The following is a 17,129-nucleotide window of genomic DNA, read 5'->3' as shown; positions in this document are numbered from 1 at the left end:
GAACCAGTTTTATGATGTGTCTGTTAAAACAAACCTGCAGCTTTGCACAGGTAGATCATTATTAATCAAATACATCCTGCAGAGCTCTTAAGATGTGAAACTGTAGTGCAGTAAGAAATGTAATATGTGCTAAAGCAGAAGTATTAAAAAAATGGTGTGGAAATATTAGAAAGCACAAGCACATTCAAATCTTACATAAGTGCATACATAAGAGGGTTGGGGGGGGGGAGGGTGTGGAGCATCGACCCCTCCCATCACCTGCAGCTCTGCCCATTTGAGCACCTTTAAAAGGAGCATCCTCCTGCATCTTTCCTCACTCCTCTGACACACACCTTCATCATCATGGCCCTGATGTACTCCAACCGCAACTCCATTGGCAGCGGCAGCATGAGCGGTGGCGGCTACGGTGGCTTCGGCATGGGGCGAGCATCCACAGGAGGCATGAGCTCCTTCAGCGTGGCGGGAGGAGCAGGAGGTGGGGGTACTCGGGTCTCCCGGTCTAGCATGAGCTACTCTGCAGGCGGCGGTGGCGGCGGTGGCGGCGGTGGCGGCGGTGGCGGCTTCGGCTACGGTAGTGGTGCTGGTGGAGGCGGTGGAGCTTTCTCTTTTGGTAGTGGCGGTGGTGGTGGAGGCGGTGGAGCCTTTGCTTTTGGAGGTGGAGGTGGTGGCGGCGGTGGTGGAGATGTCAGCTTCCTCGGCAACGAGAAGGCCACCATGAACAACCTCAACGACCGCCTGGCCACATACCTGGCCAAGGTGGCGGCGCTGGAGAAGGCCAACGGAGAGCTGGAGCTGAAGATCAGACAGTTTGTGGAGAACAAGGTCGGCCCTAGCACCCGAGACTACAACCCCTTCTACGTCACCATCGCAGAGCTGCAGGGCAAGGTGAGAAAGAGGGGCAGCATGGCAAATTGAGTCCAGTGTGGGGTCTGTGGTTTAAAATCTGGATTTGTTGTCTTAAATGAGCTGAGTTAACAAACATTTTATTCCTAGTAGTAGGACAATGATGTTGGAGAAAATATATATTTTTCAAGATGAAAATAAGAAAATGAACTCGTAATCTTAATTATGGCAGCCTTTAACTTCCGTAAATAATAAGGAGGAATAAAAGATCATGTCCCAATGATAAAATACAAAATCTTACTCTTAAATAAATGCAATATTGAGAAAAAAATGTACTCTATGAAAGACAAAGTGCATGAGTCTACTGAGTTAATTATCTAAAGTTGACAAAGTCCTAATAACAACACAATTATTCTGGGGAAAAAATGCTATATTTTTCTTTCAGAATAACAAGCACAAAATGAATTCATGATCTTGACCATGGCAGTTCTGAACTATCGTAAATCATGAAAATACATAAAAACAAAGTTCTTCTTTTATTCACAAAAGAAAAATCGAACAATAAATAAATGGAATATAGAGAAGAAGAAACATGTAAAAAGCAAGCAATAAAATCTTCTTTGTTTCAATGACAGAACTAATGTCTTGCAAAAACATGTAACCATAAAACCCCAGGATCAGATGTCTTGTTTAACTCACAGCAGCGAATAAAGGAAAGCAGCTGAACCAGAATATGAAGTAATCTGACTCGAGGCGATGACAATGGAATCAGCGCTGCTGTGTGTGTGTGTGTGTGTGTGTGTGTGTGTGTGTGTGTGTGTGTGTGTGTGTGTGTGTGTGTGTGTGTGTGTGTGTGTGGTGTGTGTGTGTGTGTGTGTGTGTGTGTGTGGTGTGTGGTGTGTGTGTGTGTGTGTGTGTGGGTGTGGGTGTGTGTGGGTGTGTGTGTGGGGGGGGGGCTGCCTCGCCTCAGAAACGCCTCAGAAACGGGCACTGACTTGAACAGACTGATATTTCACCTCTGAACCTGACTGTCTTTTTTGTGTGTTCTCAGATCCAGGAAGCCCTCCTGGTTAAAGGCACGGTCCTCCTGAGCATCGACAACGCCCAACTGGCTCAGGATGACTTCAGAATGAAGTCAGTACCTCATTATTTATCTGTACTTATATTTACTTATCCTTGTGTATCATCATTTAAATGTAATTATCTGTGTCTAACTTTATTAACATTTCTTTTTTAGTTACCTTTGTACCTCTCCTGCAACATATGAAACACGAAAAGCACAAATATCAGTCACAAAAAATCAATACAAATTTAAATAACACTGAAAGTGTTTTCCTGTTAAATTAAATATTAAAAAGCAGGATTCTATGATCTGCATTGTGCTCCCTCTGCTGGCAGCTGTGAAGAACGCTGCAGCTGGACTAAATATCACAATACAAAACGTTTTTTTTATAAATGTTTCTATAACCGCTTAAAAAGTTGTTTTACTGTTTTATTTCTGCTATGTTTTTTAAGTTATTTTATGATTTTAATTATTAAAAATACTATTGGTATTATCACTACTTTTCTTATTAATATTATTTCAGTTTTGTTATTATTATAATTACTATTACCATAGTTTTGTAACTTTTTTTATTATTATTATTATTATCAATATAAAACTATTATCTATTTTAATTATTTAATCTTTAAAGGGGACCTATCATGCAAGATGCACTTTTTGATGTATTTTATACATAAATATGTGTCCCCGGTGTGTCAGGGAACTCACGCAGCGTCAGAAAATAAAACCCTCTCTCTTTTCCTCCGTACCCAAATCTCTAAAAACGGGGGAACAACGGAGCTGATCCAGATTTGCGTCCGATATGACGTAATATCTGAAATGTGGACCCACGGCCCTATCAGAAACGTTGCTATCAGAAACAATGCCCGACTGTTTTGGACGTAATATGGTCTGTGTTTACATTAGCATCGCTAACACTCAGAGCTAACCTGTACTGGAGAGCATGTGTGTGAAGAAGCAGGAAATAAAAAGGAACTCACCTTGTGGTATAACCGGCAAGAGAGAAAGCCTTTGAGCTCCATACTGTTTCAGAAATAATCCTTGATAATCCATGATATGGCCTCCCTTGATCTGAGACCTATGCTATTGCCTAAAAATGCCATGATAGGTTTTGATAAACTATCGGTGAGCTGGATGCAATCCTAGCTGGAGGGGAGAGAACAGATGGTGGAGGTAAACGGTACTCTGTCCCCCCCCCCCTCCCAGTGAGCTGTGGTGTTCCACAAGGAAGCATATTAGGTCCGTTACTGTTCTAATTTATGTAAATGACATGTCATCAGCATGTGACTGCAACTTGTTCCTGTTCGCGGACGACTCAGCCCTGCTGGTCTCTGACAGGAACAGGTTGCAGGTTGAAAAAACCCTCAGCTCCGAGCTCGGCAGAATCTGCACCTGGCTCGCCGATAATAAATTATCATTACACCTGGGTAAAACAGAGTCCATTCTCTTCGGTTCGAAACATAATCTCAGCAAATCCGACGACTTCTCAGTTGCAGTGGGCGACATTATTGTCACAAGTAAGAAGGAAATTACATACCTAGGATCTATTCTGGAGGCAAACCTCTCCTGTGATAAAATGGCATCCAATGTAATAAAAAAAGTCAATCAAAGAACTAGATTCCTATACCGGATCTCCTCTCTGGTAAACAAAAACACCCTGAAAACTCTGGCAGGAGCACTCATTCAAGGGTACTATGACTATGCTTGCACGTCATGGTACCATAGCACCTCCAAGGCGCTAAAAATAAAACTTCAAACATCGCAAAATAAACTGGTCAGACTACTGCTTGACCTTTCATCTAGAACCCACCTCACCTCTGCCCACTTTGACAACCTAGGATGGCTTAGAGTAGACGACAGAGTACAGCTACTTGCAATGGGCCTGGTCTACAAGATCCACTACACCTCTATGGTACCCATGTACATGTCAAAATTCTTCCCAAAGGTCAAGGAATACCATGATCATAACACCAGAGGGAGCTCCACAAATCATGTGAAACCCAGATTTGGCACAAAAAAGGGGGAATACACGTTTCGCAATTATGCCACATCAAGGTGGAACGCTCTTCCCACAACTGTAAAGGAAAGTAAAACTATACTTACCTTCAAAACCTCTCTTAAAGAGCACCTTCGGGGAGAGCATTGCAAAACTGGCCCCGGTAATGGTACAAATCTCAACCTGTCGTTCAATGGACAGCTTCCCCCCCCCCCCATCTATGTATATACTCGCATTTTAGACTCTGTTACTAACTGTATATCTGTAGACTTGGTATGTCTTAAATGTCCGGTTAGGATGTATTAGAACGAAATCTAAAATGAAAATTGTAAATAAGCAATCTGTATGTAAAAAAACACCTGTATGTAAATTGTAAATAAGCCATCTGTATGTCAAATATGTCTTATATGTCTTAAATGATATGATGAATTGGAAATGGGGGACCCTGATGTAAACAAGACGAAAGTCTTTCTCTGGTCTGCATCCCCTTAACAATTGTATGTTTTGAGCTGTACTGTACCCAATATACAAGCTGTTAATACACTTTTCAATCAATCAATCAATCAATCAATAGGTGACCTTTAATGTGTGTGAACTTCCATGTTTCTGCCCCTTGAAAACAAAATAGTGTATTTCTTGGGGTATATCACTTATAAGTTATACATTTATTTATATAAAATAATAGTAAGGTGTGTGTACATATATATATATATGTATATAACAAAGCTTTTAAATGATTTATTTTGCTCTCATATGATGGTGCAGGTATGAGAACGAGCTGGTCATGCGTCAGTCTGTGGAGGCGGACATCGCCGGGCTGAAGATGGTGAAGGTTGAACTCAGCGGCGCCATGACGGACCTGAGCATGCAGCTGGACACTCTGAAAGAAGAGCTGGTGTCCATGAAGAGTAACCACGAGGAGGTACTATTAGTGTGCTAACATATAGTTGCCAGCACTGTGAACCAGGAAATGTTGAGTACCCCAAAGTTTATCTTAGAAATGTATTGTACCCCCGGTAATTACAAACTGCCGGATGCTAACTCACGTAATTGGTCAATTTGCACAATCAGCATCAGTTGCGTTAAATAGCATTATAGCCTATAATGCTATTAAACAACAGTTAAAAAATGGCATGGCTGATTTGGACAATTTTGGAGTGGTTTTAGAGGTTATGAGGATGCTGAATGCCTTTCTGACATTTTCATGATCAACAATGGCAGTTTTGACCGGTACAACCTGTATAAATATGGCCACTCTGAAGGTTCAAACTTCCATTTTACACCTTGAAAACATTTCATGGTGTTTCATGTCCACATTCATTTGAATTAACGCAATGAAATGCTAATTGTGCAAAATTGCCCAATACATGCGAGTGAGCATCCGGCAGTTTCTATGTGCTGGGGGACCCGTACTATACATTTCTAACATAAAACGTTGTGTTACTCAACATTTCCAGGTTCACTATAGGACTCTATGAGCTGACAGCTGGACTATATACTTTAACGTCAAAACATTAAATCCTGGTTTAACCTCAGACAGCACCATGATACAAGTCCAGATTTAAGATAATAAGTTAAGATGCTTTCAGGAAAAATCCCTGTAGAAACAGACAGACTATAAATCATTTTGTATTTGTATTAAGCAGGGTCCTGATTCAGATAAAGTACATTTCAATCGTTTGTCAAGTGAGTACTTCCTGTTTGAGTACTTCCTGCCTGTTTACTTGTGTTTCCTCCCCGCGCTGGGAGTTTACTGTATTGTTAAAGACCTGGTGATATCATTTAGTTATTTATTACAAGACGATTCTATGAGTTGGCAAATCGATTAATACTAAATATGAATCTTGCAATGTTCATATGGATAGATAGATCAATTGATCTGAGTCTTTTTACTTTTTAAGGCAAAAGCCTAAAACACAAAATGATTTAGTCTCCAGCAGAACTATATCTTTGTGGAGACTCATTTTAGAAAATAATGATGAAGTTGACCTTTCTCAAATGCTCAGCAATGTCTGATGTGAGTGTGTATGTACCCCCACTCCCCCCCCCCCCCCCCCCCCCCCCCAAGGACCTGATGGCGATGCGTGGCCATATGAGCGGCCAGGTGAACGTGGAGGTGGACGCCGGTCCGCAGGAGGATCTGAACAAAGCGCTGGAAGAGATGCGGGACCAGTACGAGGCCATCAACGCCAAAACCACGCGTGATCTGGAGAGCTGGTACGCTACCAAGGTAAAAACCCTGGTAGAGAAGTGCGAGAACATTTTATTTGGATGGTTTGTGCTGACTTCCTGTGCTCCTCGCAGTCGGAGGCTATCGCCAAGGAGGAGGAGATCACAATCATGAGCATGCAGACCACCAGCACAGAGGTGAAAGAGACCAAGAGTTCGTTCCAGGCTCTGGAGATCCAGCTGCAGTCTCAGATGAGCATGGTGATTATTATTATATTTCTTTTTTTTTATTATTAATAATTAGTAATATTATTATTATTTTATAATTATCATTTTTTTCATTAGTATTTGTATTATTATTGTAATTATTATTAATATAATTATGTTTATGAATATGATTAATATTAATAAAAACATTATTATTATTAGTTATTTATGTATTCATATTATTTGTATATAACTTTTTTTTATTTGTTATTATTCCATACAGTCAATGTTATTATAACAACTATTACAAAATCTATAATTATTTACATTACATTTCGTTTTTTAAATGTATTTGCTGTTTAATAATCTATTGTTATTATTATATATATTTGTTTTTATTATTATTATTAATATTATCATTATTATTATTTTATATAGTTTATGGTCTTTCTAATTACTAGGATTATTATTCATTAAGATGATGGTGATTTTATTTACAATATGTTTTATTATTATTATTTAATATAATTGTTCCTTTGTATTATTATTATTTTACACAGTCTATGATTGTTATAAGTATAATTATTATACAGTCTTTAGTTAGGATAATATAAAGTCTCACACGTGACTTCTAACTCACTGCTTCTCAATAATAAACCAATTTGCATTTTGTCAAATAAAAAATGTTGCAGATAAACTTACTTTTACTTCGGTAAGGGTTTTGAGATTCATTCTGTGACGATGCGTTTTGCAGCTCATGCAAGAACTTTTCCTCCAAACCTTTATTTGCTTATCTGTTTACGGCATATACAGATTAAAAAAAAGGAACACACAGAATGTGGAACTCATTATAGGATTCTTATTTTAGGAGGTGTTCAAGATGAATTAACATGTTTTTTAAACTCACTGTCTCCCCGCAGAAAGCCTCCCTTGAATCGCAGCTGGCTGATATCCAGAACCGCTACTCCATGCAGATGAGCATGTTCCAGAACCAGGTGAGCAGCATGGAGGAGCAGCTCATGCAGCTCAGGGCTGACCTGGAGAGACAGGGACAGGAGTACCAGATGCTGCTGGACATCAAGACCCGCCTGGAGATGGAGATCGCCGAGTACAGGAGGCTGCTGGACGGAGAGACCGCCGGGTAAGAGGAGAAAATCAGCTTGAAATCAAAAATCTAAATCAGTCAGTGATGTATGAACTTCAACACTAAAAAACATTTAACATTTACCGCACAGTGACTTTTACTTTGCGTACTCAAAAAAGTAGCAGATGATTTGCTATATTAGTATAATAATAATAATAATAATACATGGTATTTATATAGCGCTTTTCCTGGTGCTCACTAATGGTGCAACATAATAAGAGAATTAAAATAGGAAAAAATAAAAGCAATTATTTAAAAAAAAACGGATTAATGTAAAAATTATGTAAAGTATTTCTGAATATTTCTAACACTGTGGGGCAATTTTTCTCGTTTAACTTTATCTTTTAAACTTACTGTAACTTTCTGTGCTCGTCTCCCAGGTCCGCCGCTATTTCCTCCTCCGCTCTCTCCTCCTCTCTCTCCTCCTCTCTCTCCTCCTCCTCCGCTCTCTCCTCCTCCTCCTCGAACACTTCGAACACCACGACCACCACCGTCATCACAAAAGTCATCGAGGAGATAATTGAATAGTGATGAAGAGTTTCTCCTTCCTCTTCATCAGCCGCAGCTCCATCCTGACGACAATCCAGCTTGTGTTCATGTGATGGAACATCTTTACTCTGCTTCCACAAATAAAACTAAAGATAATTCAGAGCGTGTCTGAATTTTCTGTAACATAAGATGTAGTTATTATTCAACCTCTAATCTCTAAATCTATGAATCCAGTAATAGGCAGTGGGCGAAAGTAACTAAGTACCTTTGCTTGAATACTTAGTCCTGTTATTACACCAGAATTACACTGTTATACCCACATTACACATTAATACATCCCTACTACACCCATGATACACAATTATTACACCCGTATTGCACCCATATTATAACCATCTAACTATTATTACACTGTTATAAGACCCATACAGAACCCATGTAACACCAATTAGATATATTTAACACTATTACACCCATGTGACGCCATAATTACACCGTTACTAACCCCTATTACACCCATATATCAGTTATTACACCCATATTACAAATTGATACACCCCTATTACACCCGTGATACACCATTATTTCACTCATATTACATTGTTATTAAACCCATATTACACTCATGTAACACATATATTACATTATTATTACACTGTAATCAGACTGTTATTACTGCCCAATTACAGATTAAAACACCCCTATGATGCTATGATTACACCTGTATTAACAACCATATTGTATATGTTACACAATTATTTCAACTATATTACACTGTTATAAGATGCATATAGCATCCATGTAACATCAATATTAGACCTATGGAACACAAATAATACAACCATATTACACCGTAAATACACTTATCGAACCCCTATTACACTGTAATTACACCCATATTACACAGTTATACACCCCTATTACACCCAAGTTACGCCATTATTACACCCGTATGACACCATCATTTTACCCATGTTACACTCATATTCCACTGTTATTAGACCCTTATTACACCCATTTAACACTTATATTACACTGTTTCTACACCACAAATACACTGTTATTACACCCACATTACACATACATACACCCCATCTACACCCATGTTACACCATTATTATATGCATGTTACACTCATATCACACTGTTATTAGACCCATATTACACCAATGTAACACCTATATTACATATAGCACCCAATATTAGACCTATACCACAAATATTACAACCATATAACACCGTAAATAGACTATGAAATCCCTATTACACTGTTATTACACCCATATTACACACTTATACACCCCATTACACCAAAGTTACACCATTATTACACCCGTATTAAACCATTATTTTACCCATGTAACACCTATTTACACTGTTTCTACATCGCATATACACCCCCATTACACATAAATCTACCCCTACTACACCCGTATTACACCCTTATTACATGGCTTAGTTGAATACTTGATTCTGATTGGTCAATTCAGAACACGTGACACATTGTTAATCCAGTAGTACAGACCGCTGTCAAGGATTTATTGACGGTTAAGGACGCTCACATCTGCAGAAGGAAGTCCGGTCGATTTAACTGATACAGTTTGGCCGAAAAGCAAACTGCATGCAGTTTGCCGTTGTACCGTCTGAGAGCAACATGGAGGATTTTAATATGAATTGTAATATACTTGGAGAGCACAGTAATTTGGATGAATGGTTAGTGGCTGATCGAAGAAAATAAAAAGACAACAGGGACAAGAAAACAGCAGAGAAGTAACGGGGCAGAAACCCTCAACACGTTGCTGCGGTCCTTTTTACTCAACGGTCCAGACATCAAACAGCGACACATATTCAGTGTGCAGTTACTTTGGCATTAGGGCAGGGATATCTAGATACTTTCCAAGGTTTGACATCATGAATTGTGCTACTTTTAAAGCAAGCAACGATGTTTTCAAATCTGTAATCAAAAAGCTCCTCAAAAACACTATCGAAGCAGTTCCTGCCGCTGCTATGTTAGTTCAAACAGTAACAACGGACAATTTTTCTTAGCGGATGCATGTCATTTTAAATCAATACAACTATTTTCTAAATCAATACAACTATTTTCTAAATCAATAAAAACATTTTCGAAATCCATAAAAGCATTTCAATTAATATTGGGAGTCATATCGTTACTTTGTTGAGAATGTGGCCTTGTAATAAATGGGATAATGTGCAGCAACTTGGTCATTATGGGGAAAAGAACACCCTTCATGCTGATCAAGATCCCTCCGCTTCACGTCGGGCTCCTGATCTGGGTGTTCTTTTACCTGTGGTTGTGGGCCTCAGAGAATGTTTTTATTTCTGAAGGCCCCCCGCATTCCGGGACTGGAGAACAGGGCGGCTGGCCTCATGTCAAGAGGTGGGCCCCTGCCAGACGAATGGTGGTTATCCCTGGCTCGGCAGGACAATCCACCCTGGGAGAGACACGTTTGCACACGAGCCATGGCCAAGATAGCTGCTCTATCCCTTTCCACCGCAGGTGCAATAGGGGTGTTACCCACTCTGGGCCAACCTCTCTAGGCTTGGCTCCTGAGAGGGACAGGCTGAGACGGGAGGGACTGTCTGACAAAGTTATTCAGACTATCCAGGCAGCAAGAGCAGGATCCACCACAGCCTGTTACAGGACGAAGTGGTTGGGATTCCAGCGATGGTGTGAGGAAGGAGTCTAGAGCCTCTATCATGTACATTGGGCTCTATTCTGTCCTACTTACAGACACTGGTGGACAGGGGGCTGGCTCATTCCACAATTAAGGTGTATGCAGCAGCCATCTCGTCCTGCCATGAGGGATTTGACGGCAGGTCAGCCTTTAGTCAACCACTGATGTCACGGTTTTTGCAGGGGGCCAGTGGTGCGGGCCTCCTCCCCGCAATGGGATCTGCCGTTGGTGCTCGAGGCTCTGGTCACAGAACCATTTGAGCCTCTGGAGCTCTCCTCCCTGAAAGCACTGTCATTTTTTTAACATTTATATTTTATTAAACATTTTCAAAAGACAAAAACACACGGACAAGGACATGGCTCACACACATCACAAGTAGGACAGGACATAACATGAAGGGTGGGGGTAGGGAGATTACAGTGTCAGTTACATTTGATGTATGCATATGGCGTTGTATTTATACATGATTTGCTTCATAATATAGATATACTTCATTGTTTAATAGGTAAATAAATAGATAAATAGTCAAATAAATACATATATGCACATATATGTACATACTGTATACACACACACATATCTTCCTTTTATGATTAATTTACCTATTCATCCATTTCCCATGTAATTCATTTCTTTCATTATTATTACCGTTATTTTTCTGTTTCTTCATAGCTCATTTCTCTTTATTTATATGTATTTATTAATATATATTATAGGGCCGGGACTCGATTAAAAAAATTAATCTAATTAATTAGAGGCTTTGTAATTAATTAATCGAAATTAATCGCATTTTTAATCGCATATAAATATTTGACCTAAGAACAGTGAGAAGCAATTTTTTTCACATGGATTTTAGTATACCATTAGGCGCATTCACACCGCAGTACTTTTCCCACAAAGGTTCATGAGAACTTAGTTCATGAGAACAAATTAAGCTGCTGACGTCACTTCTTCTTCTTCTGCTTTGGGTTTACTGGCAGGCCGCAAACCACTTCACGGCGTATACTGCCGCCCAAAGTCCCCGGCCGGAAGTCCCCGGAGTTGGGGACTGGCTTCAGTAGAAGCTGCTGGGAGTCCCAGCAGCCTTCCGAGTAAATCGCCAGAACGCCGACACCTCCTCATCTCCACCGCTCCCATGTTTTATTTTGTGTTGCCATAAGTTAGTCTCTCTGCGTTTCTGCGCTGGGCTAATGCTAATAATGCTAATGCGAGGATAATAAAATGGCGGCTTCACCAAACTTTTTGGAAGTTTTACGGGGCGTGGTTTGCAATCCGCCCAGCCAATCAGAAATATAGCTATTTTCTCACAAGAGAGCCGTACGTGGGGGTAAAAAGGTTCTCATGAACTAATTTTAGTACCGGCTCTTTTTGGTGTGAACGCGATAAAAGAGGCTAACGTCCACGCTAGCTTCCACGCTAGCTGCTATATGTTTTGCATTGAGGTGATACTTGAGGCTTGATGTGCTGCGGTGATATGCGAATTCCTTTTTGCATAATTTGCACACAACCGTGCTCTTATCAACGCTTCCATCCGTCCGTTTTTTAAAACAACATTTCCCACTGTTGTTCACCGTAGTTTGTTGTTGTCTGAAGTCATGAACGTTAGTTGGTGCTCCAGTATAATCGGTACGCCTGAAACTCATCCAGTGAGAAACGTTCCGCGGTGCAAAAATAAGTGCGATTAAAATGCGTTAATTTTTTTAACGCGTTAATTTTTGTGTAATTAATTAATCTTAATTAACGCGTTAAAGTCCCGGCCCTAATTATTATTGTTGGCAGCCGAGATGGTTTGAGTCCAGGAAAGCCCTTATCTTATCCCAAAGCCTGTTGTCTGGCTTAACCAAATATAACAGGGAGAAAGCAGCTTCTTCCATACTTAAGATGTTTAGGAAGTCCTCCAGCCATCTATTGAAATTGAAGCAGTTGGGCTTTCTGACTTTCCAGTTCATAAGAATGAGGCGTTTAGTTGAAAGGCATAGGGCTATAAGTTTATTTGCAAATGTTGATGTTATGCCATTGAGCGGGGATCCCAGCAAGCATGTAGCTGGAGTTAAGAGTATCTCTATGTTCAGGATCTCAGCGAGAGTATCTCCAACTACGTCCCATAGAGATTTTACAGCCGGACAGACAGGACCAAAGACAATTTAAAAGGGTACCCACTTCCGCACAACCATGCCAGCATAGGCCCGAGAGCGTTTGATCAACCCTGTCTCCTAAAAAGTACGTTCCCACAGAACTAAACTGCATTCTCAATTACGTTTAGCTAGAAACGTATTTTCTCCCACGTTACGTTTGTTATGAACGTATCTCAAATACGTTTATTTTCTATATATCTTCTAGAAACATATCTTCTCCCACGTTACGTTCGTTATGAACGTATCTTAAATACGTTTATTTTCAACATATCTTCTAGAAACGTATTTTCTCCCACGTTACGTTCGTTATGAACGTATCTTAAATACGTTTATTTTCTACATATCTTCTAGAAACATATCTTCTCCCACGTTACGTTCGTTATGAACGTATCTTAAATACGTTTATTTTCTACATATCTTCTAGAAACGTATTTTCTCCCACGTTACGTTCGTTATGAACGTATCTTAAATACGTTCATTTTCTACATATCTTTGCCATTTATTGCCTTGCTTATAATAATGATAATAGTCATTTATAAATATCATTTTAGAGCACACATTTGAAATCGAGAATCGGGCTCGATATATGGTTAAATTAAAATCAGTAGGCGAGGCTGTAATTTCGGCAGCTGTTACTCTCATGAGCGAGGCAGAAAATAATAGTTTTAACATGACAAAAAGCTGCTGTGTCGTTTATTGCACCTCAAAGATTAAAACAAATCCAGAGTTACTTGTTTCTGTACTTCCTCTAAGAAGAAAAGACAGTAAAAGAAGAGCTCTGTGACTTCAGGCTTGATCGCCGTTCAAATGACAGCGTTGGTTTCCCCAAAAGTGGGCGGGGCTGTAAAGTGACGTTTTACTATCATCTATTATTCAAAACCATTCTATTTATTCTAACGTAAATTACATGCCGGTGTTTTATCTTTTTATTTATTTGTTTTTATTTTAAATCGTATAATGTCGGACTTTTTTCCCGTCTGTGAGGAAAATAAATGGGGTTTAGAGCCTCAAAATACTGAAATCTGTATTTTTTAAAATCTTTTCCTTCTAATTTGTTATTCTTTTCTAAATAACACACTGTTATTTACTCAACCATAACACACAATTATCCTTGTTTTTATTTATTCGTTTAATTCTATAATCTTGGGCTTTTTAGCCGTAAATAAAGTCACCGGAAACAGACGGGACATTTCGAGCGATACACACCACAAACCCACCGAACTGATTACCCAAGATCCTCAGCTTGAAGCTCGTTGATTGGATGTTTTAGCCGCAATAAACGCTGGGCTATGGTGTTAATAAGTTGTGATATCCGAAAACGAAAAATAAAATAATACCTAATTCAGAGTGTTCTTGCTTTTCTCTTTGGAAGTCATCACATAACGGCATTGCAATACACGGTTCGGCTGCATTAAATATTATACATCTGCCGTAGTTCTTTATTTATAGAGCCCTGATGAGAAGACTTCTAGACAAACATGAGGAACTGCCGCCAAAACTGAATACTTGATGTGGATCATAAATATATCAACAATTAAACAACATCTTCAATTTCTTTTCACAAAATACGTCTCCTTGCAGTATCAATAGTAATTCGGCTGACTTTTATATTTGATCCAATTGGTAGATAATAGGTTATATTTACACCATAACGGTGCACAGCTGATAGAAAAGGACTTGTAGTTTTTAAAGATATTACTGATTTTCTTTGAATATAAGAATGTAAATACTGAGTTGAGAGAATAGTCAGGGGATTTGGGTGATGGGAGACACATCTATGGATTCAGAATTTCAATAGCGTACCATTAAATGACGGATATACCTTTCTGTCTGTGATGTTTTACAAATCAGATATTAATGTGTAGAAGTAAAACATGTGAAATAATATAGCAATATCCTGTAAAATTATGTAAAAACATGAATAAAACTACACATCTTCAGATGTTATACATACATAAGTGTTCTACACTAATAATACAAAGTTATTATTAGTATGCTGTGTGTACCTTGTGTGCACCGCCTAGTGGTTAAAGCACGTTATTGAATTATTTTTGTTGAATAATGTTATTTGATGAAAACAATATTAAGAGTACATACTTTCATAGGGGGAAAGTAGAAGGTCAATGATAGAAATATAGAATATAAAAAGTCAAGAAGATACTATAAGTGATCTCTACAATAAAACAGTTTAGTGCCGGATGTACAAAGATATTAATAGGAGGATGTGCAAAACAGAAAAACGAATTAACCTTTATTAACACATTAAAGAATACTTTAGGTTAAGGTCTTATTTTAAACAAGAAAAAAGCTTTGGGGGTATCTATCTACCGATGAATATTAAGCCTGACAAAGTACTTAACGTCTAATATATTGCTTTCCTGCAATGTTAACTATGTTGAAGCACTTCTTTTAACTGATATTATACACATTAATTATACTCTTATGTATGTAGATAGAATAAGAAATGTGCAGAATATGACAGTTTAATGGTGGAGGTACACACATATTGATAGATGTCTTGTAATGCGCTGTTGAGGAACCTGCGACCCAAGTTGTGTATATGATCAATAAACCTTAGAAAATCTTGAAATCTTGAAAGGGATGTGCAAAATAGCCATTATACAGTTTTTAATTAACTATTAGTAGAGAATAACGAGTAATGAATATACTTTATAGAGATCTGCAGATAAATGTTTCGTCTTCTCACGCACCACCTATCAAATATCTCTCCTGATTGTTGGCACTTGACAATCACCTTCCCTGAATTTTACTCAGGTGTAACTAAAGTCTGCTTTAAGGGTTGTTTATATTTCACATCATTAATCAGAATCTGCAAAGTAACTAAACTAAATGTAGTGGAGTAAAAATACCAGGTTAACCTCTGAATTGTAGTGGAGTAGAATTACAAAGTAAGCTGTCGTGTGGGTATATATTAATGCTGCCATTATGGATATAAGCGATTTTTACCCATTTAGTAATTACATGTTTTAAATGTGTACACACCAATGTGTTTCCTATCGCCTAAACCTCCAGGGCTGTACACAGTTTAATACTGGCAACTTCTAATCTTGGGAAAAACGTCTTTTAAAACTACAATTCCCAGTAGATACGTGCCATAGAGAACATGTTGCGAAACACAATAGCCAGCATGTGTATTTCTCGGGGGGCGTTCGAGTCCAGTTTTGAATAGTCTGCCGTGGTTTCGTTCCATTTCAAAGAGCTTGACGCTCGGCGTAACCTTGGCGCACTACCACTCCAACATCACGGGGTTTGTCAACGGGACTGTAGTCCCAAACGATAGCTGGGGATTATGGGTAATGTAGTGTCTTCGGCCATCCTAAATCTCGAAATGTCCCGTCTGTTTCTGGTGACTTTATTTACGGCTAAAAAGCCCAAGATTATAGAATTAAACAAATAAATAAAAACAAGGATAATTGTGTGTTATTGTTGAGTAAATAACAGTGTGTTATTTAGAAAAGAATAACAAATTAGAAGGAAAAGATTTTTAAAAATACAGATTTCAGTATTTTGAGGCTCTAAACCCCATTTATTTTCCTCACAGACGTTTATACGATTTAAAATAAAAACAAATAAATAAAAAGATAAAACACTGGCATGTAATTTACGTTAGAATAAATAGAATGGTTTTGAATAATAGATGATAGTAAAATCTACGTCACTTTACAGCTCCGCCCACTTTTGGGGAAACCAACGCTGTCATTTGAACGGCGATCAAGCCTGAAGCCACAGAGCTCTTCTTTTACTGTATTTTCTTCTTAGAGGAAGTACAGAAACACGTAACTCTGGATTTGTTTTAATATTTGAGGTAAACGACACAGCAGCTTTTTGTCATGTTAAAACTATTATTTTCTGCCTCGCTCATGAGAGTAACAGCTGGCGAAATTACAGCCTCGCCTACTGATTTTAATTTAACCATATATCGAGCCTGATTCTCGATTTCAAAGGTGTGCTCTAAAATGATATTTATAAATGACTATTATCATTATTATAAGCAAGACAATAAATGGCAAAGATATGTAGAAAATAAACGTATTTAAGATACGTTCATAACGAACGTAACGTGGGAGTAAATACGTTTCAAGCTAAACGTAATTCAGAATGCAGTTTAGTTCTGTGGGAACGTAATTTTTAGGAGACAGGGTTGCCATCTTTTTGAGTCTACAGGGTGTGATGTATGCTCTGTGAAGGATTTGTAACCGTATTACTCTAAACCGGACACACTTGGAGATTGATGTTGAGTTCGACCAGATTCTGTCCCACTCAACTGGGGTAAGGGTGATGCCTAAATCCTGCTCCCATCTTTTCTGTGACTACAGATTAGTATTGGCGGTTGAGGTGAGGAGAAGTTTATATATACCTGAAATCA

General features: G+C 38.7%; 1 protein-coding gene across 1 annotated transcript; it reads left to right on the top strand.

The window, feature by feature from the left end:
* Positions 1 to 331: 331 nt before the first annotated feature.
* Positions 332 to 8,073, top strand: LOC117558015 (keratin, type I cytoskeletal 13-like). The gene is made up of 7 exons (XM_034233975.1): positions 332 to 885; positions 1,895 to 1,977; positions 4,668 to 4,824; positions 5,971 to 6,132; positions 6,207 to 6,332; positions 7,199 to 7,419; positions 7,803 to 8,073. Exons 1-7 carry the CDS (start codon positions 343 to 345, stop codon positions 7,948 to 7,950), a joined length of 1,440 nt encoding a protein of 479 aa, XP_034089866.1. The 5' UTR covers positions 332 to 342; the 3' UTR covers positions 7,951 to 8,073.
* The last annotated feature ends 9,056 nt before the right edge of the window (positions 8,074 to 17,129 follow it).

Source organism: Gymnodraco acuticeps, unplaced genomic scaffold, assembly GCF_902827175.1.
Source record: "Gymnodraco acuticeps unplaced genomic scaffold, fGymAcu1.1, whole genome shotgun sequence".
NCBI classification, from domain to species: Eukaryota; Metazoa; Chordata; class Actinopteri; order Perciformes; family Bathydraconidae; genus Gymnodraco; species Gymnodraco acuticeps.
Note: the sequence above shows the minus strand (reverse complement) of the source record. Positions and strands in the feature narration are given on the sequence as shown.

Coding starts and splice junctions, on each gene's coding strand:
- LOC117558015 (XM_034233975.1), top strand. CDS start 343: ATGGCCCTGATGTACTCCAACCGCAACTCCATTGGCAGCGGCAGCATG. Junction 4,825..5,970: donor TGAAGAGTAACCACGAGGAG/GTACTATTAGTG, acceptor CCCCCCCCCAAG/GACCTGATGGCGATGCGTGG. Junction 7,420..7,802: donor CTGGACGGAGAGACCGCCGG/GTAAGAGGAGAA, acceptor CTCGTCTCCCAG/GTCCGCCGCTATTTCCTCCT.